This window comes from Pituophis catenifer, unplaced genomic scaffold, assembly GCF_029215685.1.
Source record: "Pituophis catenifer annectens isolate HBS135680 unplaced genomic scaffold, rPitCat1.0.hap2 SCAF_2, whole genome shotgun sequence".
NCBI lineage: Eukaryota > Metazoa > Chordata > Lepidosauria > Squamata > Colubridae > Pituophis > Pituophis catenifer.
Genome location: NW_027256882.1, coordinates 190,480,732 through 190,505,093, shown reverse-complemented (window position 1 = coordinate 190,505,093; position 24,362 = coordinate 190,480,732). Strand labels below are relative to the sequence as shown.

Sequence of the window (24,362 nt, the reverse complement as noted above, 5' to 3'; positions counted from 1 at the left end):
AGCTGTTATTTATTGTCTGGGTGAACAAGTCCAATGGAGGTCCTTCCCTGTGTCATTTACTGATATAGTTGATCCTTCCAGAGAATCTCTTCTGAGTGAAGCTCAGGAGGATGCCTTTAGCTGTTGATTATAGTTTCTACCTTTGATCAAGTAAAGTAAACTGCTTTTGTAAATTATCTCCTTGACACTTTTGTCAGATTAACTATCTTTATTAAAGCTGCCGCTGACCTGGGTGGGCGGAGCTCCTGTCCTCTCCGGCTCCCCGCCTGGGGAGCCCCAGAGACCGGCCGTCGAGTGTGTGGGGCCCGTCCCCGGACCTCCGGCCGCAATGGCTGGATCTTCCTGCTGGTGGCGCCGGTCCTTCCCCTGACCGGGATCCCTGGAACCTCGCGGCTGGACATCGCTGTCGCTCAGTGGGTGCCGTCCAAAGTCCGGTAAGTCCACTGGTGTTCCTTTTGACTTCTGCGACTCCAGTTGATGTTGATGCTATTGTTGTTGATGTTGTTATTGTTGCTGCTGTTGTTGTTGATATTGTTGTTGATGCTGTTGTTGTTGACATTGTTGGGTGTCACCTCGCGAGTTGGGTTGACGACGCGGGCAGTCGACCTTGCTGGGTTGTCGTCTGCCTACCCTGTCGGGCTGGTGCGGGTCGACCTCACAGGGGTGGTGCTGATTGACCTCACGGGGTGGTGCTGGTCAACCTCGCAGGGTCGGTGCTGGTCGACTTCGCCGGGGTGGTGCTGGTCGACCTCGCCGGGGTGGTGCTGGTCGACCCTGTTGGGATGGTCGCAGCAGTCTCCCTCACCGGTGGGTCGTTGGTTGGCTTTGCTGGGGCGTTGTGTGTCCCTCTCCTCTGGGTGTCCCCGGTCTACTGTGCTGTGCTGGCGGTCTCCCTCACCGGGGTGTCGGGGGCCGTCCTCGCTGGGGGGGTGTGACGCTCCCTCCCTGGGTCATCCCCGGTCTACCTGGCCGTTGAGGTGGGGGTCCCCCTTGCTGGGGTGATAGCTGGTCCCCTTGCTGGTGCCGTGCTGACTCCCCTCGTCCTGTGGGTACCGGTCTACTCGCCTGGATCGTCTATGCCACGTCTCGTTGGAACGGTGCGGCTCCACCCTGCCGGGGTGTCACGGTCCTACCTCATCGGTGGGTGGCAGACCTCCCTCATAGGGATGTGGCAGGTCTACCTCATCGGGGTGTTGTAGGCCTACCTCGTCGGGGAGGTTTCGACCCGACTCCCCCCACCTTTTCCGGAGTTGGTCGATGTGACATCTACAGACCTGTCCATCTTCCAGCTCCACTCGGTAGGACTTCGGGCCAGTTGTGCTCTCTATCTTCCCCTTCAGCCACTTCGGCGAGCCATGGAAGTTTAGCGCAAACACCAGGTCTCCTATGGCAAAGGTGCGAAGTGGGCGGGCGGCCGTTGCTGACACCTCTGGGTTGTCAAAGGGCGACCTCAGGTGTCTGCCCATCAACAATTCGGCTGGGCTTTTTCGGGTGGTGGCATGCGGCGTGATGTGCTGGGTGAGGAGGAAGTTGTCTATTCTTTCCTGCCAGTCGCCCGTGCCCATCTTGGTGAGCGTTTCTTTGGTCAGTCTCACCATTCTCTCAGCTTGTCCGTTGCCAGCTGGCCTGTAGGGGGCCGAGAGGGCATGGTGGATGTCCCATCCAGCCAGGAACTCCTCCATGGTCTTGGATGTGAATTGGGTGCCATTGTCCGAGACCAGGAGATCTGGCAGCCTGTGCATTGTGAATAGGCGCCGGAGTGCCCTGATGGTGGCTTCAGAAGTGGTAGACGCCATGGGGATGACCTCTAGCCACTTGGAGAAGGCATCCACGATGATTAGGAGGTACTGCCCCTGCATCGGACCCACGAAGTCGATGTGGATCTGTGCCCAAGGGCAGCTGGGCGTCTCCCACTCCGAGGATTGGGCTTGAGCGGGGGCAGGGCGTACCTCCTGGCACGGGTCACATCTGGCGACCCACTCTTCAATGTCTTTGTCCAGGGATGGCCACCAGACGTAACTCCGTGCCAGTCCTTTCATCCGCATGATGCCAGGGTGTCCGTTGTGAAGCGTTTCTAGCGTCTTCCTCTGCAAGGCGCTGGGAATCAGCACTCGGTCTCCCCATAGAAGACAGCCTTTCATCGTGGACAGCTCCTGTTGCTTCCGAATGAATGGGCTGAATTCCTCTGCCAGTTTCTCGTTAGGCCAGCCTCGCAGGACCCACGACCATACTTGCTTGAGGACGGGGTCCCTCTGGGTGTGGACTGCCACGTCTGCGGATGTGACTGGGCAGTCTCTGCCGGCGTCGATGTGGAGAAGGCTGAGGGTGGGTGCGGGGTCTTCCACTGGCTCCTTGGATGGGCATCTGCTCAGCGCGTCAGCATTTCCTATGGACGTTCCGGGTCTGTGGATGAGTCTGTAGGCGTAGCCAGCCAGGAATATTGCCCAACGTGTCATTCTGGGTGACATGAATGACGGGGTGGGTTTGTCCCCGGCCAGGAGCCCAAGTAACGGTTTGTGGTCCGTTACAATAGTAAAAGTCCTGCCATATACATATTCGTGAAAGCGTTTGGTGCCTGCCACGATGGCCAGTGCTTCTTTGTCCAGCTAGCTGTAATTCCTCTCAGTGCTGGACATGGTCTTGGAGAAAAATGCGATGGGTGCTTCTGTGCCATTGGGAAGTTGGTGGCTGAGAACTGCTCCAATTCCATAAGGTGATGCATCGCAGGTCAGCAGTAGTGGGAGCGTCTCATGATATTGGATGAGCACGCTGTCTGAGGAGAGTAGCCCTTTGATGGTTCGGAAGGCTGTTTCCTCTTCCTTCCCCCACTTCCACGGTACCGCTTTCCCCAACAGGCGATGGAGTGGCTCAGCAGCTGTGGCCTTCTGTTTTAAAAAAACACTGTAGAAGTTCAGCAGTCCCAAGAAGGCCTGAAGCTCCACTTTGTTTTGTGGGGCTGGAGCTTCGTGAATTGCTTTAATTTTTGATTTGGTGGGGTGTATGCCAGTGCCATCTATGAGATAGCCCAGGAACTCGACCTCCTGGACCCCAATGATGCATTTGTCTCTCCTGACTCTCAAACCCTTCTCCTTAAAGCGCTGGAGAACTTGCTTCAATCGCTCAAGTAGCTGGGTTTTGGAGTGCCCGGAGATTAATACATCATCAAAGTACGGCACCACCCCTGGAATGCCTTGGAGAAGGTGTTCCATCATTGATTGGAAAATTCCAGGGGCTGCACTGACTCCAAACTGGAGACGGTTGCATTTGAATGCGCCCCTGTGAGTGACAATGGTTTGAGCCTCCGCAGTTTTTTCGTCTACTGGCAGTTGCTGGTAAGCCTGGGCCAGGTCCAGTTTGGCAAAAATTGATCCACTCCCAAGTGAATGCAGCAGATGTTGCACCACTGGGACTGGGTATGCGCTCTGCTGCAGGGCCTTATTTATGGAACATTTATAGTCGGCGCAGATGCGCACAGTTCCATCCTGCTTCATGGGGGTCACAATGGGCGTCTCCCATGTTGCATGATCGATTGGCTCCAGGATACCTTGGGCTATCAGCTTATCCAGCTGAGCATCTACTTTGGGCCTCAAGGCAAACAGAAGTCTGCGGGGCTTAAGCCTAATTGGTGTAATTGCCTTATCAAGATTAAAGGAAATGGGCTTCCCCACAAATTTCCCCAGCTTACCATCGAAGACTTCCTTGAACTCTTCGAGGGGTGTGTCGAGTTCATCCTGCCGGATTTGGTTGACCCCTTTGATTTTGAGCCCTAGAGGCTTGAACCACTCCATGCCCAGCAGGGTCGGTTGGCTGTGGTCGACGATGGTGATGGGGAGGTCGCCTTGGAACTGGCGGTAGGAGATCTGTAGTGAAGTTCTTCCCAGGACTCCGATTGGGTTTCCTCCGAAATCGACTAATCTGGAGCGCAGGGGCTTCAGGTCTTTTTTGCTGACGCCCGGTTTGATGCGCTTGAGCTGCTGCCAATCCATGATGGAGTAGATTGAGCCCGAATCTACTTCCATGGTGCATGGTGTCCCTTCCACGCGCACGGTCATGTGGCACTTGGTGGCGGAGTCGTCGTCATTGGAGAAGTCGATGGTCGTCTGGTGGACTGCTCTCCTCCGGTTCCTGTCACTCTCACCGCGTCTGGACTGGTAGGAAGACCATCTGGATGATCTCGCATTGTCCTCCTGATTTTCGCGTGGCCGGTGGCTGGATGGCTCTGGAGCTGGCTCTTTGGCTCTGCAAGCTTCAGCGATGTGACCCCTCTCGTTGCAATGTCTGCAGGTCGCATCCCTCCACTTGCAGTTAGCCCTGGCATGGTCTCCTCTGCAGCTGGCACAGCGCTCCCCCCAGTCACTTTTCCGAGCGGTTTCCCACTTCGGGGATCTGGAGACTTTATGGACAGCCTCTTCCTCCTCTGATTCCAATCCAGCAGTAGATTCTTCTGTAGATGACTGTGGGGACCTGCGGATCTTGTGGATCCCTTTAGCCCGAAGCATCGCGGCTGCCGCTCTCTCGGATGTTTCGGAAGCCGTGGCTTCCTCTACCACATCTGCGAGCACAAGCTTCTTTTTGCTCAGGAATATTTTCTGTAGGGCTCTGTCCCTCATGCCAAACACAATGCGATCTGCTATTGCATTGTCCACATGGTCAAGCTCGCAGCTGGCAGCGATTTGGCGCAGGGCGGCCACAAATTCTTTGATCGTTTCACCCTCTCTCTGGTCTCTCTGGTGAAAGGTGAAACGGTTTGCAACCGGCGTTCCCATCGGTGCGCAGTGGTCCTGCAGGATCTGTTGCAGGTCGGCCCATGGCAACTCCTCGATGTCCCTTGGCGCTACCAGGTCGACTGCCATCTCCAGGACTTCGGTGCTTCAGTGGGCCAGGAACAGTGTTCTCCTTCAGTCATCATCGATGTCTCAGATGTTGTTGCCTCTCAGGAACTACCGAAACCTAATCATGTAGGACTTACATTTTTCCTTCCCTGGGAGGAAGGGTGCGAGGGTCAGCAGTGCGGTTTCTGGTGCTGCCATGTTGCTGGAAGGTTCCTATGTGTGACTTCAGCTCCTAGTGACTAGCTCTTTGTTGCTGGCTTCGTGCCACGAGGTTCGTCGCTTGGTTCTTGATTCCTTCGTCGCCAGTGTTAGATCGGCGCAGGGAAAGAAAGACGCGACCAGCTCTGGTCCCTTCAGAACCTTTATTCAGCTCTGAAAAACAGACGGGCGGCTGTGCTGCCGGGGCTCTTTAAATACGCTCCGGCAGACTCAGCCGCCCAATGACAGTTATTTAAATCTCCCGCCAGTGGATTAGCCAATCCCTGGCGGATGCCCTTATAAGGACATAACACATGTATTGTGATATCATAATCAAAGTTCCTCCCATTAGTACTTACAAACAAATACAAAAAAGAAAGGGTTTGGGAATTTGCCTCCATTGACCTCCATGGATGTCCATGTACCTTTGCTTGATGCCCCTTCCTCCATTCTTTCTTTTATTTTTACATCTTAAGTTTTTGCATAGCACATAAACTGCTTCTGATTATAGTTGATGTTATTCTTCTTAATTGGAATTGGGTTGTTTTAGAAGCTTCATTCATCTTGAATCCTTTTCCTACTATTGTCTTCTGTCTCAAATTTGTTATTGTTATTGTTGTTATTGTTTAAATAGCAAAATTGTTATTTAGTGGTACAAAATTTGTGTTTGACTGCAATCATTTTGGTTTTTCTTAGAATCAAGAATTTCAGCATCATTTTGATACTTTTGCCACAGCATTTCTGTCCCTCCCTCATCATCAAGTATGTCTTCTCTATTTAAGAAATCTGCATGATAAGATCTGAGAACCAATGATATCGGGGTTAAAACCAATACAGTATGTTCCAGTACAGTCATCTTTATATTATACAATGACACTATTATACAACATCTTACTTATGAGTTTGAAATCTGTTAGGTACTCCGTTAAAACAATTTTGATTCCTCACAATTCTAGAAAATTGAGGATCTTTTTTGTCTCTAGGTATATCAGGTTCTACCAAAGTTCTATCTAAAACTCTAGGTGAACTTCTATCAACATTTTTATATGGATAACCATTCATGGTTTATGAATGGCTGAGGAAAAAAGTGAAATCACTGCATCAATTGCAGGTGGAAATCATAATTCTCTGAATTATACCAAGGTAAGGGTTTCGTATTCTCTGGTTTTTCAGCTTAACATCTTACCAGGAAAAGTATGATACCTGTCAAAACCCCCCACCATTTTGGAATAGTTTATAAAATCTTTTCCATTGATTCCAGTTTCCATGATGGCTCAACAGAGCCCCTTTTAAGGTTGTCTCCCCTTCAGTCTGAACTTTCATCAGTCTTTTCAAATATGGGCAATTGACTATAAAGATTATCAGAAGCAAATTAAAGAAACTTTCATGTCATCTACTCTCGGCCAGATGAAATAAGCCTTTCCTTTAAGAAATCAATGAATGTTAAGTAGTCAGTTTTGATTACTGTCAGGCTTTACACTGAGTACAGCGATAAATCTTGGGTCTCCTGACAACTTAGCTCCTTATTCAGATGGGGGCTTATTTGGCAGAAGACTCACAGACACAGCTCAGCAAAATGTCTGCAATAAATATCTTTTTCCCCCTATCCATACTTCATTACAATTATTTCACTAATGCTGGAACAGGTCAGGTTATCACAGTTTGTGGAATCCCTTCCTAAATGAGATCATTCTGTATTTTGCCTGGCAGTCCTTTATACCAGTAAGTTGAGTTTATTTTCTTCTAGTCCAAATTCTGAGCTAATACATAGCTGAAACTCAGTGAATACTTCTGACCTAAAGGCTTAACCTATTAGAGATAACACATTTCGTAACTGGAAGACACAGTTGCTAATGCCTCGCTCCAGCATGAGACCCAAATGAAGTTGGATTCTTGAAGTTAGCCTCTAGACATGCTACAAAATTAGTGAAGTTATCCAACAGAGATTGCTCATTTTGCAGCTCCCCCTATCATTAGGCTAACATGAACCCTACTTAAGCATAATGAGAAAATCATAGTGTCTCATAGAGATGATTAATTTACTATGAGCTATAAATATACCTGCATTCTTATAATATTTGTGTAGCAAGGAGGCAAATACTCAGGGTCAGCTCTGGCTACTTCAGCTACAGTACAATGTCTTGGGCCAGCACTGGAACAAGGGCCATGTGTAGGGCTTTCAGTTCAACCATCTGAATTGACAGATATTGTTAATCATTTGGGTCTCATGCTGCAGCAAGGGATTGGCAAGTGAGCGAATTTAAAGGTTCAACTCGCAATGAACTTTATTTCCAGAAAATATAAACAGACCAATGAGCCTAAAAACAAAGATGCAGTGGCTCAGTGGCTAAGATGCTGAGCTTGTTGATTGAAAGGTCGGCAGTTCAGCAGTTCGAATCCCTAGTGCCGCGTAACAGGGTGAGCTCCTGTTACTTATCCCAGCTTCTGCCAACCTAGCAGTTTGAAAGCACGTAAAAAATGCAAGTAGAAAAATAGGGACCACCTTTGGTGGGAAGGTAACATTGCTCTGTGTGCCTTTGGCATTTAGTCATGCCAGCCACATGACCATGGAGACGTCTTCGGACAGCTTTAAAAACAAAGATGAAACAAAGATGAGCACCACCACCTAGAGTTGGGAACGACTAGCACATATGTGCGAGGGGAAATTTTACCTTTACCTTTATACTCTCAAAATGAGATCATTCTGTAAACTGCCATGGCTCTGGATTGCAGTTTTATTTGGTTGAAGGATGAATCACTGAAGAGTTGCATGGAGTGAAAGGTCTTTTGATAACCATCTTTGATTTGTCTAAGGATTGAATTATGAGCACCTAATTTGTCTGTCAGTCAGGTTCACTGGCTAGATTTTAGAAGAATTTTGTGAACATTTGATATGATTTGACTTGTACTTGGTTCAATGCTCTTTGAAATACATAAAAAGCTGGGTAGTGTAAATCTTACTGCATATTAGAAAAGAGTCACTAAAGCAGTGAATTGCCCTTTGTCATCATGAAGATTTAGTTATTCTCATTATATCTGCTGTAGCTTAAGTCTTTTCTTCTTTTCTCCCATCCTTCCCATACAGTAGTTTAACATACTTTATGCTCTGCCTATCTTGGCCTTGAAGCTGGGTAACTTCTGGATACATGCATAACTGACATCTTTCCCTGAAAATTTCTGTCTCAACTTAACTTCCAGGTGGTCTAGAGTAAAACCCTGTTATCAAGCACTAGACTTATTGATGACTTTTGAATTGTGGTGTTGGAGAAGACTATTGAGAGTCCCTTGGACTGCAAGGAGATCAAATCAGTCAACCCTAAAGGAAATCAACTCTGACTGTCCTTTGGAAGAACAGATACGGAAGCTGCAGCTCAAATACTTTGGCCATGAGAAGAGAGGACTCATTGGAAAAGACCCTGAAGTTGAGACAGAGTGAAAGCAAATGGAGAAGGGAGTGACAGAGGATGAGATGGTTAGATAGTGTCATCGATGCAGTGGGTATGAGTTTGGGCAGACTCAGGGAGACAGTGGAGGACAGGGGGGCCTGGGGTGCTATGGTCCATGGTGTCACAAAGAGTTGGACATGACTTAGTGACTGAACAACAACAGAGTTAGGCCTAAGTTTACTTTTCTATCCTTCGCTAGATGAGGACCCTGTCTTAATTGAGTAACCCCCTTCAGAATAAAAAATGGGTTAGGGAGTAAAATTTCCTCCTCCCTTTTTTTTTTACTCCTATACCAGGTTTAAGAATGATTTTGCTTTTTCCCCCTCCTTAATATGGTCTATTGGAAGAGTAGCGGGACCTAATCTTAACAATGTTGTTTCCTGCATTTCTCTCCTCAGCCTATGTAATTTTATGAAAACTGAGGCTGCATCCATTGATGAAATTTAGTAGGTGCCCTACGGTGGTGGGTTGCTACCGGTTCGCCCCGGATTGGCCCACCCATCCAGACACTTCTGCGCATGCGCAGAAGCTTCTCGCGTGAGCACACCCACAAGCAAACCGGTAGCAATGGGTTTTGAAACCTGCCCCTGGTGCCCTAGTTTCCACACATCACAATGATTAAAAAAGTGTCAAAAGAAAAACCATTAACCCAGGGGCGAAATGCTCCCGGTTCGGACCGGATCACCCAATCCGGTAGCGATGGCAGAACCGGTAGCAAAAATCCCTGCCCCCCCCCACCAATGCCCAGCTGAGCCACGGGATTTTTTTTTTCTTTTAAAAGCATTTTTTCCTGCAACCTCTTCGGACAAAAAAATGCTTTTAAAAGTAAAAAGAAAGCCTCTGATGATCCCGCAGCTCAGCTGGGATCGTCAGAGGCTTTTAAAAGCATTTTTTTCTGCAACCTCTTCAGCCGAAGAGTTTGTAGGAAAAAAAATGCCTTTAAAAGCCTCTGGCGATCCCAGCCAAGTTGCCTGATCATCAGAGGCTTCTAAAAGCATTTTTTTTCTGCAACCTCTTAAGGTTGTAGAAAAAATACTTGTAAAAGTAAAAAAGAAAGTTGGCCATGCCCACCCAGTCACATTACAACACCACCACCACCACCACCACCACCACCACCAAGTCATGCCCACAGAACTGGTACTAACAAATTTTACATTTCACTACTGCATTAACCTCATCTTCATGTTGACCTGGCATCTCTAAGCTGCCAAATGGCACTATCCAATCTGGGGTGCTATTTGAGGTTGTGACCAATTCTCGATGCAACTCAAAAACATTGACTCTTTGTACTTTTATTCTTTTGACCATAAGAAACACTTAGGGACAGAGAGCAAACCAAAGATGAAATATTTGCTCTCTTTTCTCCTGATCTGAAGATATAATCTTCAGGATCTGCTTGACTTTGTCAGGGCTGAGAAGGAAGAAGAAGATGGGCCTGGTTAGTACTTGGATGTTCATATTACACCAGGGCGGTGGGCTAGAGTGGGAAGTTTAAAAAAAATCCCAGATGGTGGCACTCCTATATTGCAAAGAAAACAGGAACATGTTCAAAATGGTCCTGAGGAGACAAGATCAGCCTGAAGATGGTGCTTACTTTTCAGAACTCTTCCTTTGAACCTGCTTCCTGCAGTACTTTTTCTCCCCTAACTTCTATGATGATAGAAAACTGAGAGAAAATTGTCACTTTTACCATCGGGCAGAAGACATCGAAGTATAGGCAGCCAGACAAACAGGTTTAAAAACAGCTTCTACCCATTGGCTGTCAGACTCCTAAACACAATCAAATCACTCCACATACATATGGAAACGTATGACTAGTTTTTCCTTTCCCCAATTACTTATATAAATTGGGAACTGTATTGTCCTGTGTTTTTTGTTATGGATTGCACCAGTAGAGGCTAAATCAATTTCGTTGTATACATGGTGTACAATGACAATAAAAGCTATTATTATTATTATTATTATTATTATTATTATTATTATTATTATTATTATTATTATTATTTAATCTTTAGTGAGATTCACAGCCTTTGAGGTTGGTTAATAGCTCAGCAGCTCGAGTCCTAACCAAGGACCTAGGAACTGTTAAGGTATCGTTGGAGGATGTAAGCTGTTCCGAGTAAGGTGGTTTTTTGTAGAGTCAAAATGTTCAAGTCCGGCAAATTTAGAAGTTCTAAATAGCGGGGTAGCCCTTTGGGTATTGCTCCAAGGGCTCCAATTACAATCGGGACAACACACGATTTCTTTTTCCACAGTCGCTCAACTTCAATTTGCAAGTCCCGGTACTTTGTGATTTTTTCTTGCTGCTTATCTTCATTCCATGCATCACCAGGTATTGCAATATCAATGAACCATATTTCTTTCTTTTCAACTATTGTTATGTCAGGTGTGTTGTGAACCAAGTGCCTGTCAGTCTGAATCCTAAAGTCCCACAAGATCTTGAGTTTCTTTTATTCTTTTATTTATTTTATTATTATTGTTGTTGTTGTTTACTCTGGCAAACTCTGTTCTCATGAAATCAGCATGAACAATCATGCGTGGCATTGGAAAGCATGGACAATATGTACAATGCGAAGAGGTTTGTCTCATATATGAAAAACACATGGGGTCCTTTATGATTAGAGAAAATGAATTTCCCTGTTGTTATCTTTGTTTTCATAATAATAACTTGTTTCTTCAACTGAGATCTTAGATCAGGTTCAAGTTCAGCTATAGCTATCCTCAGTATTGTAGATCAGAGATACCAATGATATCTACTCCAGCAAAGATATCAAATACAGATGGTCCTCGCTTAGCGACCACAGTTGGAAGCAGAAAATAGTCCTTATGCAAAGTAGCTGCTAAGTGCAACTGCAACTGTGCTTATGATCTTACTTCAGCTTTCCTTTGCTTTGCAGACTTACAAAGATTTAAATGCAAGGACTGGTCATAAAGTTAGGTTTTCATCACCACCGTAACTGCAAATTATCACTAATCAAGGCTGTCACTATATGAGGAATACCTGTATAGACACAGACACAAACAAGTATACAGGTGTGGATGTGGATGTATTGTATGTATGTACACCCATTCATAGATAAATGCCTTTAGAGAGAGGGCCAGTTTGGTCTAGTTGTTAAGGCTTTAGGCAAGAATCCAGAAGTCTTAATTCTAGTCCTGCCTTAGACATGAAAGCCAGCTGGGTGACTTTGGACCATTCGATCTCTCAGCCCAATTCATCTCTCAGGATTGTTATTGTGGAGGAACTGGAGAAAGGAGAATTAATATGTTCTTCACTGTGCATTATTTATAAAAATAATAAAGGTGTGATAAAAAAAATTAAAAATGACCTACTGCATTCCTTTTGACTCCCAGCTGCTCATACATCTGTCTGCATAAAGTTCTGCTAGCCTGCCTTCCTATAACAGAATAACAGAGTTGGAAAGATTCTTGGAGGTCTTCTAATCCAAGTCCTTGCTCAAGGCAGGAGACCCTATATCATTCTGGACAAATGGTTGTCCAGTCTCTTCTTGAAAACCTCCAGTGATGGAGTACCCAACTTCTAGAGACAAACTATTCCAGTGATTAACTGTTCTCACCATCAGGAAATGTCTTCTTAGTTCTACATTGGTTTTCTCCTTAATAATCTTTCATCTGTTACTTCTTGTCCTGTTCTCAAATACTTTAGAAAATAGGTCAACTTCCTCTTTTCTGTCACAACCTGTCAAGTATTGGAAGACTGATATCATGTCACTCCTGCTCCTTGTCTTCATTAAGGTAAACATACCTAGTTCCTGCAACCATTTAACCTCCAGACCCCTAATCATCTTTGTTGCTCTTCTCTAAACTCTTTCTGGAGTCTCAATGTCTTTTTGTACCATGATGACCAAAACTAGATGCAATATTGCAAGTTTGCTGTTACCAGTACAATATAACATGGTACTATAACTTCAAGTGATCTTGATGCTGTCCCTCTGTTGATGCAGCCTAGGACTCCATTGGCCTTTTTGGCATATGCAGCATACTGCTGACTCATACTTAAGTGATTGTTACTTTCCCACCGAAATGGTACCTATTTATCTACTCACATTTGCATGCTATTGAGCTGCTAGGTAGGCAGGAGCTGGGGCAAGTAATAAGAGATTAGCCCATTACACAGTTCCGGTCTCAAAACCAGGCTGTCAGTTTTCTAGCTGACAAGTTCAATGTCTTTAACCTGAACCATTGTGCCCCCTTCATTATAAATCATCATTATTACTTAGTACAAAGTTTTTTTTTCATTTACTAAGATTCCTTGTTATTATTTGATACAAAGATAGACAGGTTGAGGGCTAGATGCAAGTATAAAAGCTATTTTTTTAAATGTCCCCAACCCACTTCCTCCCAGAAATTTCATCTTGGATGAGTGGTGACAAATTCCCAAAAAATAAAATACAATTTCTCCATGGTATTTGTCATAAAACAAGAATGGTATATAAATCACAGTAACACACTTCAAAAACAATGCACAACCACTGACATTCCAATGCTAACAATTGTGTGATGTCATTACATTATCATTCTGTCCACTCTGGCTCTAAGCTGATCAGAAGAGAAATAAGAGCACTCCTGGCCTTCTTTTGATTTAATATCCTAAGAGAGGGAGCCCTGGCACTGAAAACAGATTCTAAAGATGAGATCATACCTTAGGCTGACTATCATCTGTTGACGGAAGTAGAATAAACACAGGACAGAAAAAAAAATAACCAAGATACGTAAACTTTGAGACTACATGTAAACTTATACATAAACTGTGCAACTGCTGATGGGATTTAGGGAGGTAAGTATCTGAAGCAGTTAGCTCAAATAGGTTAATGCTTAATATCTCTCTTCAGTTAATCAACTTGATATATATTTCTTATTTTCTAGTGGAAGTATAGTTTGTAAACCTGCAGTCCCAACTTTAATCAATCCTTCAAGCTTCAAAATAGTCTAAATATTTGGACAAAACAATTTGCAAATTAACTGCAAGTTATTCTTTTTGATAGTGATTTTGACATAACAATATAGCGTTTATCTTTCAGCTTCTGTTCAAATGGGTTTTTTAAAAAAGTCTTACCGTTAAATGTACAATCTCTTTTCATGTACATAAAGTTCTCTTGGATTTATGCAGTTGAGCTGAAATGGCCGGAGAATGCTTGGAGCAAAACACTGCACAAAGAAATCTGAGGAGGCAGGAAATAAAATAACTGAAATGGATCCATGTGACATGGACTGTTAAAAATAAAACTGATGAACTCAGCAGCATGATTCACTTTATGGAACACTGTCCTTTCATGGCATTTCTCTCCACTACTGCTAGAGTGATATTTAACAGAATAGCTGTTGAACAGGTGATTCATATCTTAATAGAGGACAATATTACCAGTAAAGGGCAATGGTATTTTCTTTGCTGTATTATAGAGAAAGTTTTGCATTCCTTCTTCCTTTTATTTTTCACTACAAATATTTTTCCTCAGCCTTTTCCATACATAGCAGCTAGATCACAAATCTTTATTCAGTACAAAATATTAGCTTTCTTGTCTGAAGACATAAAAGTTTAAACTATTTTTATGAATCTTACTGACATTAACAGTTAAGTAATAACCCAAGTCCAAATCATAGTTTAGATGCTTGAAAGTAGATATGGGTTGGTTGTTCCTTTCTTCCATCTTAGCAGGAGCTTTTCATTCCATTTTCTAATGAGCTTTACTCTGGATTTATAGAAATGTATCAGGCCTAAATTTTGACTAAGGCACAGATCCTACTATTTTACTCCTTGCAAACTTCTTTTTAACCTCATTTTGAAGCATATCAACAGTAACCACAATTTGTTCGAAAAAATAAAGGACAAACCAGAAAAAGGGGCAAATCTAAAAGGGGTTCATATAAGGATAACAATATTTAATTGCTATGTTTATAACTTAGTTTTACCAAAAAAATTTAAAGAGCAAAACAAAGGAAAAGTTTACAAAAATGTATATTCTAAGAAAAATATCTACAATTAAACAGAATATGTACATTTATTTTTAAAAAAGCAATTCAATTTCCATATTTTTACATGAATGTGAAAGACTGTGTTAAGTGGTACTGTTTGTAGATTAAAAGTTAAATGACAAATTGTGTTTTTTTAAATTATTAATCTAAATGAAATTGAAATGTTAGATAAATAATATAAGAATGTTGTAAGTGGACCAGCAGATGTAGAATGGTCCAAATGTAAAAATAATTGGAAGTAACTGAAATGATAGGGAAAAAGAAAAATAACTATTAAATGAAAATAAGGGTGGAAAGTTAATTAAATTGAAAAGATTTTAAGGTAAATATGAAATAAGTTGGAAATACAATGTTAAGAATTTTAATAATATGATGAAAATCTTGACGAATATATGATATAAAGAGAAGAAAAACGGGGATGCCTGGACACCATAGCAAAAGCACTGAATTGAAAATAAAAACAGCAAAAGAGAGAGACAGAAAAAGGAGTAGAGAGACTGAAGGAAGGGAGAAGGAGAGAGAGGAGCAGAAGAAAGGGAAGAGGAGAGGAAGACAGGAAAGGGAAATAAGAGTAGGAGAGAAGGTTAAATAGCGGGGAGGAAAGGAGGAGGGAGAAAAAGGAAAGGGAAGTAGAGAAGGAATAGGAGAGGAGGGAAGATGAAGGTAAAAAGGATGAAAGAAGGGAGGGAAAGGAAGAGAAAGAGAAGAAAGATTGCTGTAAATCAAAAAAGATGAAATGGAGGAAAGGCATTCCTGAATACGTTTAAATATATCAAGATAAAGAATGAACTATTTTAAAAAATTAAAGGAGAATGGAAAATGATTAAGAATGGGAAAAATAGAATTTGAGGGTGAAAGAAGATACTGTTTATAGAAATAAGAAAAGAAAAATTAAAAGTTGATTAATAAATATGGAAAAAGAACACTTTGGCAGAAACTAACAAAGTAAAATATATTTGAATATGATATGATGTGATACGGTTAATGCTCTGTTTCAAAAAATATGCGGGTGTGTATTGGGGGAACCAATAAAACTTGTAAAAAAAAAATCTAAAGAATGGCTTTCTGAAATAAAGGACTGTTCTTTATAATGAGGACACATGATCACTACAGACATGGAGCACACAATATGAGAAAATAATGATAAATGAATAGACTTTGTTTAAATCCCTGTTTATAAATTAGTCAGTAGCAAATTGTGATTAAACCTGCCAATCCATTGTTAATTGTTTTCCCAGTTCTCCGTCACATCTCATCACTGTTCTGTTTTCTTTCTAGCTATACAGTAATTGTATATAAGTAGTCCTTGACTTACAACAGTTCATTTAGTGACCGTTTGAAGTTATAACGTCATTGAAAAACATGACTGTTTTTCACACTTATGACCATTGCAGCATGCCCAAAGTCACGTGATCAAAATTTTGGCAGAATCAGAATCAATCTTTATTACAGTTACAGACCAGCACAAGAATTAAATATTAAAATAAATATGTTCTCTAAAAATTATTGGAAAATAACTAAGCAAAGTAGTAATATGAATCTTTAGGTGTTTTTTCCTTATTATCATTACAGCAGCACAAAATTTTGCTACTGCAAGAATGGTAGCTGGATTCGAATCCTGAAGGAGATGGTGCACATGGAAATTATCTGATCTCCCTAGAAATCTCTCCAACAGAGGGAGGATATACATTGATCTGATGTACCTGTAGAACTTGCAACACAATAGGACATGTGAGATATCTTCAACTTCCCCATTGCCACAGGTACACATTCGCTCAGCTATTGGGGTTTTATCATACCTGCCTTGCAGGAGTGCTAAGGGGAGGATATTAGGTCTAGCTCTAAAAAATGCTATTCTGTTCTTAGGAAAAATCAGGTCTTCCAGACACCTTGCTGGTTCCCAAACACTCCATTTAATCTGATTTCTGCTGTAGAGAGATATCCTGTTAAATTCTAGCTGGAACTTCATGTCTCTTATTCTATTTATAACCACTTGCTTGGCTTGATCATAGGGATATTAAAAACAGTGGGGAAGGTCCATAGAAGGCCAACTTATGCTCTATCGCTTATTTACAGGAAGAGGGGACGTTGACTATCAGGACTAAAGGGGTCAAGCCCTCTGGGAAGAATGGAATTTTCAACCAGGCCCTTACCTGAATTTGGTATTCCTGCCTCAATTTTCAACTGGGCGTTTGATGTCCTGTTAGGTGCAGTGAAAATGGATCGGAGGAATTTTATTTGTTTGGTTTCTAAAGATTCTTTCTTCAAAAAAAAAATCTTGCTTGTTCCCCATAGAGAATTTGTCTCAGTTTTTTAGCCTCAACTTGTTTTAAGGCTATGGGGACTAATTGTCCTCCACCCATGTAAAAAAAGTGTTTGATAGCATTTGAAGATCTAACAGTTGATTGCATCATGTGGTTCCAAATACCTTTCTTATGGAAAACCACCCCAAAGCACTTAAATGTATTTATCCCTGATGTAGTCCTCTTTGTACACTTATTGAGCCAGATAAAGTCCCTTATGGGTTACACCTTACTTTGAAGGTGGAGTTAGAATATAGTTTTTGTATGAGATAGAGGAGGTATTTATCAATAGTAGTATTTTTTAGTTTATTCCAGGGGGTACTTCTGGATAGCGAATCAAACACTTGTTTAAAGTCAAGGAAGGCCAGAAAAAGAGAAGATTTCTTTTTTGTACAAGGTGGTGAAGTACCAAAATATGATCAACTGTTGATCTCCCTTCCCTAAATCCAGCTTGTTTGTCTTTAATTATGGCCTGAGATTATCCAATCTTGAAGTTTGTGGTTTAGGTGTTCAGCATACAACTTGCTAACAACACTCTAATGGGCCTGTAGTTTCATGGATTGTTTTTACTGCTTGGCAACTGGTTCATATTTATGATGGTTGCTGGGTCCTTGGGTCATGTCACCTTTTGCAACGCTCTGACAAGCAAAGTCAATGGGGAAGTGAGATTCACTTAACAACTGCAGTGATTCACTTAACAACTGTGGCAAGAAAAGAAGTAAAATGGACCAAAGCTCATTTAATAACTGTCTCACTTAGCAACATAAATTTGGGCTGAATTATGGTCATAAGTCAAGGACTACCTGCATATCACTCACCAGCCTGTTTTCATGGGCAAAAGTGGCAACAGAAAGTAACATCACAAGAAAACAAAATGGAAACAGGGATACCTTTCCATTCTTGTTTCCATTCTATTTTTTTAAGTAATATATAGTATATGTTAAATTCCAATATAAACTCAAGCACACAAATTTGAGATATAGAATTATTCTTCCATTAATAAAATTGTATTCCAGAAATAGCTTTCCTAGTTTTGACTTTCACAGCCTAATAGCCTATTGTTTCCTTCCAGTCATATTGGAGAATGACTTAAAGACTGGGAGAAGGGATAATTTAAACCTTAGCAGTCCACCCTTTCCCAAGAGTAATCATAAAATTATGAGGAGTTATTGCTACTAAAACTGAAGCTCATGACAAACTATAGTTAATATTGCTGGGGAGCTCTTAGTGCTTCTCCCTTTCGTCCAGTATTAAAAAAAATAGCAAAAAAAAAGAGCGCGTTTTAGGACCTCCTGCCCAAAACTCAGGAATTAACAAACATAAGGAACTTTGTGTCTCTCTTGAAATTCAAGGATAGTTCTGTGCTACCTTGCATGTACTTATAGTTTAACTGTAACATTTGATTTTTAAATCAGTGAGACCAGTTCTCTAGATATCAAAAGGAGTTTACTGGGAAAGATTTATGTAGTCAAAAATAAGATAAGGCAACAAGCACACAAATTCAAATTGAATTTTAATGGGTCTATGGCAAGGGTGCAGGATATCTGAAGAACCATCTTTTCCCAATGGGATTGACCACCCTACTTGTGCTGGCAGAAGGGGCCTCTGTGGATCTCATCAGCCAAGGAATTTTAGATGGAGAGATCCAGGATATTCCAGCCTTTGGAATATCTTGCTGCAGGTGGTAAGATTCCCCTCTCCCCCCCCCCCCACCCTCTCCTTTAGCCTTCAGGAAAAATCTTGAAAACTTGGCTGTTAGCTGGCATGGAGTTCTGAAGGAGAAGCTGCTGGGCTGGAAGTGGTTGGTGCATTAAGACAGAAAGCACATCTTAATGTTGTGCTTGTCCACCCCTTTTTTGTAATTTTAATGTTTTTATACTTATAATTGTCTAGCTATGTATATATTTTATCATGCTGTAAGCCACTCAGTCACTTTGAACCGTGAAATGGGTGGCAAATAAATTAATAAAAAAACAATGTTATTTAATATCACTGTATTAACTAGATCTATAGGATCTTGAGACTTCAAGACAGTTTTGGAGTTCATTGCAGAAAGAAGGCTGGGGATAACTCATATGGAACAGCTTATCCTTTCAACATGACATCAGTTTACCAGATGGGTTAGTGTGTTAGTGGCTTGCCAAAAACCATGGCAGCCCTTGCCCTTCCTCCTGAAGTTTGGCAGACCGCTACTCTCTTGGTCTTTTGCAAAGCACTGAAGACCTGGCTTTTCACACAACTGCTGGGATAAGACGAGGTGACTGAAGCTTGACTTAGCATCAGGTTTTTCTTTCATGTGTTAGGTTATCATTTTACTATGGTTTTTGTGTTGCTTTAATTTTAAATTGGAAGCTGCTAAAGTTTGTTATAAGATGGACAGCTATATAAATGTTTCAAATAAATAGAGTTTTTCAGCCAGGAGCTGAATGGGAAAAGAACAGCCATATTAGTACTATGAGACCACAGGATGTCAACACTCTGCACTGTCTGGTAGGCTATCATAGCTAGTCTTTCCTGTTGTATCATGTCCAGAAGATAATGCAAGATTTTTGGCATCTCAGTTCTTGTCTTCTAATGTCCCACAGAATTCCATCTTGTTCTGATCATCACTCAATCTTACAATAACCACTTCAGTTCTTAGCATGGGGCAGGGAAATGTGTTGTGGCTGTTGCACAGTGATGATGCAGGGATATTTTCCTGTGCGCTGCTCCCACTATCCATGCATGGGTTAATCCTTCAGTGCTTGGCAAACAACTGAGTGAAAACAAAAGGCTTTTGTTCCCCTTTCCGGCTCCCAAGCCACGCCTCTGGTCCCATGATCCCCCAGTCTTCACTCAGTTGCTGGCAAACACTGTAGTGATTTTTGGAGCTCCACAGATTCTAAGGTATTGTGTGTCTGTGGGGGTTTTTTTCTTCTCCTTTTTTCTTTAGATCTCTTTAGTTCTTGGCTTTCTCCTTTCCTTTAAACGTCTAGGATTTTGTGTTATTTTTGAGTAGCTCCCCTTCGCGTTTTCTACTTGCTTCGGGGCGAATTTCAGCGGAGGAGGGGGAGTGGAGCAGGGCGCTCACACGCTCGCTCGCTAGCCCCTCAGCTTCATACCGGCCAGCTCTCCGCAACCGCGGCGTTACCGGCACGATCAGAGCCCTTCCCAGCTGGCAAGCGGCTCAAAACATCGCCCCCCGCGCCGGAGCCTTCAAATAGCGGCGGCGCGCTCATCAGCTGGCCGGCGGAGCCGGAAGCGCCGGCCACCCACGCGGCGAGGATCTCGAGCCTGATCCAAGGCTGAGCCTCGCACTACTGCAGCGGAACGAGGGCGCGAGGCAGGACAAGCGCCGAAGAGGAGACAGCCCTCCCTGCACTACAGAATAACCCCTCGTTAGGGGATTGCGCGGCGTCTGGTCGGACCCTCGGGCCGCCATTGTAAGCCCGCTGCCAAGCCTGCCCCACGTGGAGGAGCGCACCACGGGGCAGCGCCATATTGGCGGACCTTCGGGCCGCCATTTTGGGCAACATTGTCAGCTTGTGCTTCCCCCCATCAGGGAACCAGCTGCAAACCGGCACCTCCTCCCCCCCCCACTGCTGGGAGGGGCATCAAACCTCCTCCACCACCAACGTTAAAGAGGTTTGGGGAGCCCCCTGGGCGCTCAGGCATCGAGTACCCGCGAGCTGCAGGGCAAGTCTCCGCTGCAAGTTTCAAGCCGCCTCAGCCATGTCTCGCTCCCCCCCATCGTCAGACATGGAACTGGAACTAAGCCCCCCACGCATTAGTGAAAAAAGGGGGAAAAAGAAATCAAAAAAGAGGCACGTGAGCTCGGCCAGCAGGGCGGCCTCTGAAGGTTCCCTTCCCTTCCAGGATAGGGATGCCCTAAGGAGACACAACGCCCTGGAACGACAGTGGGAGAGGGCGCACAAGGCGGCTTCAGGAGTTCTGTCCAGGGATCCTGCACCTGGGGAGCCTTCACCCAACTCCCCAAGAGAGGAGGAACGGGGGCTTATGTCGGTGGGCGACATCACAGTCACTCCCAGAACCCCTGAAGGGGCTGGGCCGACTCGCACAACACCCCGCAGCGACACAGCGTCAGGGCCCGGGCGGGAGGCCTCAAATTCCCCCGCACCAAACCAGCATCGCCGGGCTAGGGAGGCAACCGCCACACCGTCAAGGGCAGACCCACAGGGTCAAGGCGGACTGGGGTTGGCACCCCCAGTGGACTTCCAGGCCATGTTTTCAGCGGCCCTGTCATCTTTCTTCACGGCAACAATGCAGCAGGCATCCCAGGTTCCCGTACAAAACGCACTGGACCAGGCAGGACCATTTCAACCCCAGAAGCAACCCCTCCCAGAACAAGGTCGAGACTCCTCATCAGACGAATCAGACCAAGCGGAGGAGGGCCCAGAGGAGATGGAGCTATCGGAGGATGAGGGTCTAGCACCGGACACCCCGGCCTTTACAGGCCTCTTCCGCCCGGCTCTATTCAAGTCGCTCCTCCACAAGGCACGACTTACAACCAACCTTGGAGTGCCAGGAGACGTTACAACACCCTCCACGTCAACGGCGGGCCCTCATGACGCCCTTTTCAAGTCCTCAAAGCCGCAGAAGGACTACATCCCTTGCCCGCAGCTCTTCACGGACGTGATTCAGAATCCCTGGGTGCAGCCGGCCTCCCTGGCGACACCCAGCAACCTCGATAAGAAACTCTACTGTTCAGCCCCAGAGTTAGAGGACCTCCTGGTGCTCCCTTCAGTAGATCAGCCGGTGGCAGCCTTATCTTCCAGCTCCCTGATCTCTACCGACCCTCTAGACACGCTCAAGGCGGAAGAGAAGAGGATGGAATGGGCCTTCCGCAAAGCGCACCAGGCCGTTGGCTGGGCAATCAGATCCGCGACAGCTTCGTCCTTCTTCAACAGAGCCTCGCTCATTTGGCTTCGTCACATGCAGGACAAACTCCCGCCTGAGGACACTAGACTGCATCAAGATCTAAATAAGATAATAGCTGCCACCGAATACACTGCTGACAGCTCCCTGAACTCAGCCAAGTTCGCCTCAAGGGCGCTGGCCTCTACTCTTACTGCTAGGAGGCTATTCTGGCTTCGGCCATGGAAAGCCGACTTCAAGGCCAAGTGGAAGTTGGCGGCTTCCCCATATAAAGCACCAGAGCTGTTTGGGGCCTCGCTGGAACCCCTACTGATTGAAGGGAAGGACAAGAGGAAGATCCTCCCATCAACCTACAGGCGCCAGGAGCGCAGGTACACGCCGTACCCGCTCCAACAGCCCTTTCGTGCAGGCGCCGGACCCAGGGGGTCCTCCTTACACCGCTCCCATTACCAGGGAGGAGACAGATTCAACGACAGACAACAGTTCCGAGACCGGGGAAGACACCAGCAGCCTAAACGCAACTTCCGTGGAGCCGGCCCTAAGCCCGCCAGAAGAGGGAAATGACTCCAGGCCCACGGGGCCCATAGGGGGACGACTCATCCTCTTCCATCAACAATGGGCCAGTTCGACTTCGGACTCCTGGGTAAGGCGTACGACCTCTTCCGGACTGTCCATCGAATTCTCCGGCCAGCCACCCCACCGGTTCGTCCGTTGTCCAACCCCTCGATCCTCGGAACTTCAGGACCTGATGTCGCAGGAGATTGCCCACCTCCTGGAGGTCGAGGCCATAGAGCCGGTCCCGCACAGCCAGCGGGGCTCAGGATTCTACTCGACCCTCTTCTTGGTTCCCAAGAATTCCGGGGGCTGGAGGGGCATACTGAATCTAAAGCGCCTGAACCTGTCGGTACAATACCGCAGGTTCAAGATGCACTCCCTCAAGTCCATCTTAGCGGGAGTGAGACAGGGCGACTTCCTTCAATCAGTCGACCTCCGGGAGGCTTATCTGCACGTGCCGATTCACCCGCATCACCGTCAGTACCTGAGGTTCGAATACGCGGGCCGTCACTACCAATATCGCGCGATGCCATTCGGACTTTCCTCAGCTCCCCGCACCTTTACCAAGCTGGTAGCGGTGGTGGCGGCCAAGCTCCGAGCCGTCCCGATCCGGGTGCTCTGTTATCTGGACGACATTCTGGTCCTGTCGTCCACGCCCGACCAAGCTTACAGAGACATGAAGATGGTGATCAAGGTCTTCCAGGATCACGGCTTCACCATAAACTTCACAAAGAGTCACCTCCTGCCCACCACCAGTCTTCTTCACCTGGGGGCACTGTTAGATTCGGCCAGCGGCCAGGTATTTTTATCACCGGACAGAGTCCAAAGCATCCGAACTTTAACTCTGCAGACCCTGACGAGGAGGAGAGTTGCCCTGATCCACCTCTCAACCCTCCTCGGGAAGATGGTATCCTGCTTCGGCATCGTACCGTGGGCACGCAGACATTCGAGACCCCTGCAGTGGTTCCTTCTCCCATTCCAGCGAACGGGAAGGGCCAACTCCAAGAAGGAAGTACGCCTCACCCTGCAGGCCCGCAGGTCCCTCAGGTGGTGGACATCGCAGTCGCTCCTAAAGGGCTCCAGCTTCCTAGAGCCAGACCGTCTGATACTCACCACCGACGCCAGCCTCCGGGGGTGGGGAGCCCATCTCCACAACCTAGTCACGCAAGGACAGTGGTCGCAGGAAGAACAGCAATGCAGCATCAACCTCCTAGAGCTTCGGGCGATCAGACTGGCACTGCGCAACTTCCAGCCGACGGTGCAGGGGCATCACATCTTAATCCTGACCGACAACATCTCGGCCAAGGCGCACGTCAACAGGGAGGGGGGCACGAGGTCCCGTACACTGATGAAGGAGGCCGAGGAGCTGTTCAGCTGGGCAGAGAGACACCTGCTCTCGATCAGAGCAGATCACATCTCCGGAGCAACCAATGTGAGGGCGGACTGGCTCAGCCGCGAAACAATAGATCAAGCGGAATGGCAGCTCCAACCTCAGCTGTTTCAAGAACTCGCTTCTCGCTTCGGAAACCCGGTCGTAGATCTCTTCGCAACCCCGACCAATGCTCAGCTCCCCCGCTTCATATCACGCTATCCGACACCACAAGCGGAGGACCACGATGCGCTGCGCTGCACATGGCCCGAGGGTCTCCTGTACGCATTCCCACCGGTCCCACTGCTCCCGCGTCTCATTCGGAAGCTGCTGGCAGAAAAAGCCGACCTGCTCCTGGTAGCCCCGAACTGGCCCCGGAGACCATGGTTCGCCGACCTAGTAGCACTGTCCGTAGAACAGCCATGGGTGATCCCACCACAGCAGCTCGTCCTGTGCCAAGGAGCAGTCACGCACCCAGAGCCCCAGTGGCTGCAATTAGCCGTCTGGCATTTGAACGGGTCATCCTGAAGAAGGACAGCCTACCAGATGAGGTGGTTGCCACTATCCAGGCAGCCAGACGTCCAGCTACGACCCGCATCTACGAGTCATCATGGCAGGCGTTCTGTCGCTGGAGCGCCCACCAGCACATCGACCCCACATCAGCCGCTATTCGGGACATTCTGCGGTTCCTACAAGCTGGCCTAGACAAGGGCTTGGCCCCTGCAACCCTACGGAGACAGACGGCAGCATTGTCAACAGTCATTACTTGCCCCCCGTACCAATCTCTCGC

The 24,362-nt window shown here is 45.7% G+C and overlaps 1 protein-coding gene across 2 annotated transcripts in view; it reads right to left on the bottom strand.

Moving 5' to 3' along the window:
• FBXO40 (F-box protein 40) overlaps nucleotides 1–13,631 on the bottom strand; it is a 33,264-nt gene extending 19,633 nt beyond the window's left edge. Inside the window, exons 1-2 of one of the 2 annotated variants that reach the window (XM_070938387.1) lie at nucleotides 13,554–13,631; nucleotides 11,810–11,874 (exon numbers count right to left, since the gene is read on the bottom strand). In XM_070938387.1, coding sequence (XP_070794488.1) covers nucleotides 11,810–11,874; nucleotides 13,554–13,584 — 96 coding nt within the window. In that variant the 5' untranslated portion in view covers nucleotides 13,585–13,631. The remainder of the gene's footprint in view (nucleotides 1–11,809; nucleotides 11,875–13,553) is intronic. The other variant, XM_070938388.1, reaches the window with a different exon arrangement.
• Nucleotides 13,632–24,362: the final 10,731 nt, after the last annotated feature.